General features: G+C 34.1%; 1 protein-coding gene across 1 annotated transcript in view; it reads left to right on the plus strand.

The window, feature by feature from the left end:
• ANKAR (ankyrin and armadillo repeat containing) overlaps positions 1-2,409 on the plus strand; it is a 73,926-nt gene extending 71,517 nt beyond the window's left edge. The window contains exons 22-23 of the mRNA XM_078071108.1: positions 791-837; positions 2,146-2,409. Coding sequence (XP_077927234.1) covers positions 791-837; positions 2,146-2,393 — 295 coding nt within the window. The 3' untranslated portion in view covers positions 2,394-2,409. The remainder of the gene's footprint in view (positions 1-790; positions 838-2,145) is intronic.
• Positions 2,410-4,693: the final 2,284 nt, after the last annotated feature.

The raw sequence follows: 4,693 nt of genomic DNA on the forward strand, positions 1-4,693 counted from the left end.
CATAACTAATAGTGTTATGAACTCTTCTTAGAGTATTTACATGGACCATTCCCTTTAATTTTCATAACCATTCAGTGAAGGAGTTTGATTAAATGAAACTATGGGAAATGTGCTAAAAGATTATTAAGACCTGTTTGGAAACTTTGGCATGGATAACAATACCCTTCCACGAAATGTTCCTGGATACCACCACTCGCAAGTACACTGATTGTGGCTGGGGTCATGATAGCATTTTCTTGGTGCATATACCACTTCTCTATTCCCATTCCCCCATCCAGCTCCAAGAATAGCAGATTAGAAGAGTCCTTGGATATGCAAATTTTGAAGTATGGAGAAAGACATAATTTTACTGGTGTTAACTGACCCTGTATGAAAGCACTCAGCCTAAATGCTAGCTAGTTTCATGTTACCCTTTGGCCATGAAGTTGGCATATGGACAGATTGAAGTCTATGCCTCATTAAAGTGGACAACAGCAAATGTTCCTCACCAAATTAACCAGCTATACATTTGTGATAACCACCTTTAATATATTAACTTTAAGCGAGACTTAAATTTTATTACCAGGGAAATTTTGTAACTGTATTATGTTACATGTACAGGATGATGATTTAAAATAATACTGCTTTTAAAAGCCACCCACCCACCCATCCATATGGTGTGTGTGTTGGGGGTAACAACACACACACCACATTAACTAGCTACACCTTGTTATTCTTTGCCTTTAAACACTTCATTGGTAAACCTTTGCTTTGAAAATAAAGTTTTGTCATCAATATGTTTTCCTTTTAGTCTAGAGAAAAATGGAGGACCATCCATAATTCCTGTCTTTAAAAAAGGTAATTAATTTTTCTTTGGTCTCTAAGGTAACTTCTAGCCCTGATACCTTACAATTCTGTGTTCCATTTCTAAAAATTCAAAATGTAGACGTTACCCCCAAAAAAGTTTACCTGTAAACTCTGCTTTTGTCATTCTGTATACTTAAAATATCTTCCTATTTACAAGACTACGTTAATCATTTCTTTTAAGACCTTTCCTACCATATCACTTAACAGAAATCCCTCTCTTACTTTGTTTTTTCTTATAAGCTATGCATAGAAATAGGTCATTATTGAAACAACATATAGGTATGGCCTAAATTACGATCTTGCTATTATTTTGTTTCATGTACAACTTGTCTGTCAGTTCTTAGGGTAGAGACCACATTTTCTCCACTGATACACTACAGTTTTATATATATTTGGTAGATGTTGGCTGAGTGATTTTAGGTCTGCAAGGTCAGAGTCCAGAGCTTATAAAGTTACTCATTAGTTCCTATTAGACATGTAATAGGGAAAATAAATTATTTTTTGACTTAATTTATACGCTTAGTGCTTATTCATGTGTAGGACCAATATGAGTCTTTCTTGGTATATTATCCTATAGTCAAAAGCAAGGACAGAACCATTCAAAAGCCAAGATCCGTTTGTAAGAGTCACAAATGGAAAGGGAGAGAATAAAAGGAGAAGAGAGAACTTCACTTATTCAGGGAGTCTCTGAGGAAAGCTAGGTTTGTGTGGGAGGCTGTATATATGAATATTATGAATAGAAGAATATTTTTTGTATAGCTTCTTTAGTGTAAGTTAATTTACACAAAGGAATAAAGTCAGTCCCATTTTTTTCTTCACTTTAATATTGTTTCCTTGTTTTGTTTTGTTTTTCAATATTGGTTTCTACATAGCAATCTGTGTACCACTAATGGTCTGATAATGTTTTCACAGGTTTATGGTAACATAAGAAAAAATAAGGACACTATAGTAAGTTTCTGATAAAGTTAGTTTCATTCAATATATAAAATGTGTCATTTTGAGAGAGTACCTTTTATACTTTCTCTTGGGTGTTAAGATATCCCTACTTTTACAAAATGACATTGGCATTTATTCTTTTATTAGTCTCAACTTGGCATAATAAAAAGTTGGCAACCATATATTGGCCCCACAAATTTTTGCCCTTGACATCTAAAAGTCTGGAAGGTATGGATCCATTCTCTTAGTATGTTTTAGTGATTTGAAGAAAATAGCACTATACAGAACCAAAAGCAATGAGACTATATCTAGGGCTCTTGGGCTTAAGAAAGAGACATTTAATTGTGGCTCTCTAATTTTCAGGGAAAGAGCACCGAAGAAAATTAAAACCTAAAATTCAACCAAGAGATTCTTTGACTTTAATACCTCCTGTAACTAACTTCATGGGACTCTTCAAAACAACAAAACAAACCCCTGTTTCTCACAATATTTTTTCCTTTTCATCTGCAATTTCATCAGATATCATAGAAGTATCAAGACCAAGAATAGTGTTTTTGAGCCAACTTGGGAAACATGTACAGAAAGCTAACCCAGAGCCTGCAGAAGGCTAATAAAAGCATTAATATGAAAGTATAAAAGAATTCCTGAGCACTCTTTTTAAATTCTTTACTTTTTTTAAAAGAATTTATTTTTAAGTAATCTCTGTATTCAATGTGGGCCTCCAACTCACAACCCCAAGATCAAGAGTCACATGCTCTACGGACTGAGCCAGCCAGGCACCCCCAAATTTTTTATTTTAATTTTAATCTAATTCTAGTAAAATACATATAACTGAGTATAAACATTTGAATGGAAGTTCTTGATATTGATACTTAACAGATTTTCTCTAGCCTGTCTACCGAAGTTTAACATCAGGTCAGAGTCATAGTTTCAAAAAGTAAATAGAATTTTCTTGCATTTAACACTATTAAAATACAGCAACTGAAAAAAGTGGCATAATTAGTATATCTATATCAAGTGTTAGAACCATTTTTAAATTGGTATGCTGGGCTAAAGAGGCCTGATTCAAAATAGCCCACATGTTAACACTCACTGTAGTACCTTGAGATATTTAATGATAAATACTACAAATGCACGAGGCTTTTAAAACCCAAAATGTAGAAATGTATACTTTTAAAAGACTTAAAAAAAAAAAATCTGAAATCACTGCCCACCAAGTACAAAAGTATGGCTAAAAACTGTGGCTACCAGTGTTGACCATTTTCCATACTTACAAGTATTTTTGGTTTACAACTGGAAAGTGTGACACTCTGTGGCTTAGAATCACATGATGTCTTTGCCCAAGGAGTACTGTTTCCAGTAGGTACAAGTTTTGATGTAGGTCGGCCTCTATTTTACAGCAGCAGGTAGATTTGATACAAAGTCAAGCTGGGCTTCACTGTATCCTTTAAAGCCCTCATTTTTCTCTGACCACTTTGCTCTGGGCTACACTGAACATATATATTAACTAGCAGTTATTTTCTCCAACATGCCTTAACACAAACAGTAATGATGGTGGTGATGGCAGCTACAGGTACTTAGGGCTTTCCATGCACCAGAGTCTAAATCCTAGGCTTTTTGCCATTGAACAATAAGCGACCTCTCCAATCTTCAAATTTAATTCTAATTCTGGTGGATGCCCTAATATAGGAACTATGGGGGGAAATGGCTTATTCTGTACTACAAAGGGAAAAATAATTCAAATGATAAGAAACTGAGTCATTTATTCAGCACCGTTAAGGATAAGAATTCATATTAATGGAAGTATTAAGCCTCTGCAGATGTAAAACAAAACAAAACAAAACCCTCTAGACTACAAACTTTGAGCTTTGGAACTGGCTTCTGGTGGGCTCAAGACTGTATTTTAAGAATACTTTCAGGGGATTCTTCATATTCAATAATATAAGACACTTCCTTCGTTTCTTGGCCTACCAAGGCCATCCTACTAGTCCTAAAACTCACAGTATTTTTCCTGAAGTACAGCTCCTCCAGTAAACATTATTTTTATCACCCTGCATTTTTTCTTTTTTAAAATTACATATGAGAAAGGCCTGAAGATACAGAGGATTTCAGCAAATTGCCTTTTACCTGTACAATTAGCTAACTCTGGTACATATGCTTGCCCATATAGAATTCAGTGTTTCTCCCTCCCTTTTCCTTTCCCTCTTTCTCTCTTCTTTCCCTTCCCTTCTTCCTTATGGCCAAGTACTAAAGGCCTACAGATATGGAATGCTTCCCCAAAATGCTCATTTTCTTTATCTGTAGTTTCTCTTATTTATATCATGAACTCAATTTTGACATGTGTGCTTGTAACACCTGTAGCAATTTTGATACTTAAAAATTTTCAGAACATAGATTGTAGATACCCCCATTTTATAATATTTGTGATAGGGGGAAGAGATTTTGGTCAATTTCCTTCCATAGTTTGTATGCACTCTGATTGTGAGAGCCACAGGAAATACTTATATTACTTCTCTGTGAATTCAAGTTCACATGATACAGAACACAAATTTAAATGAAAAGTGTGAATTCACAAACTAAGTTTCTTCTAAATAATATTTACAAACCAATTCTATCAGAGCTATACCTCAACAGCAAAGAATATAAAGTTTGTTTTTTAAATAAATATTGGCTGTTTCTATATGTTCCCTCATATAAATTATATTTTCTATTTCCAAATGGATGATCATAAAGCAATACTCTATGATCACAATTCTTAAAAAAAAATTACTTACGGAATTTCCCCAAAAGGAGGTCACCTTAAGGCAGGATTAAAATAAGAAATCTTTTCAGTCTAGATTTTTATCCTTACCCTCTTTTTTCTCAATAAAGCAAGTCATTGACTAGAAAATTAACAACTTGGTCCAGTATG

This window comes from Halichoerus grypus, chromosome 4 (genome assembly GCF_964656455.1).
Source record: "Halichoerus grypus chromosome 4, mHalGry1.hap1.1, whole genome shotgun sequence".
NCBI classification, from domain to species: Eukaryota; Metazoa; Chordata; class Mammalia; order Carnivora; family Phocidae; genus Halichoerus; species Halichoerus grypus.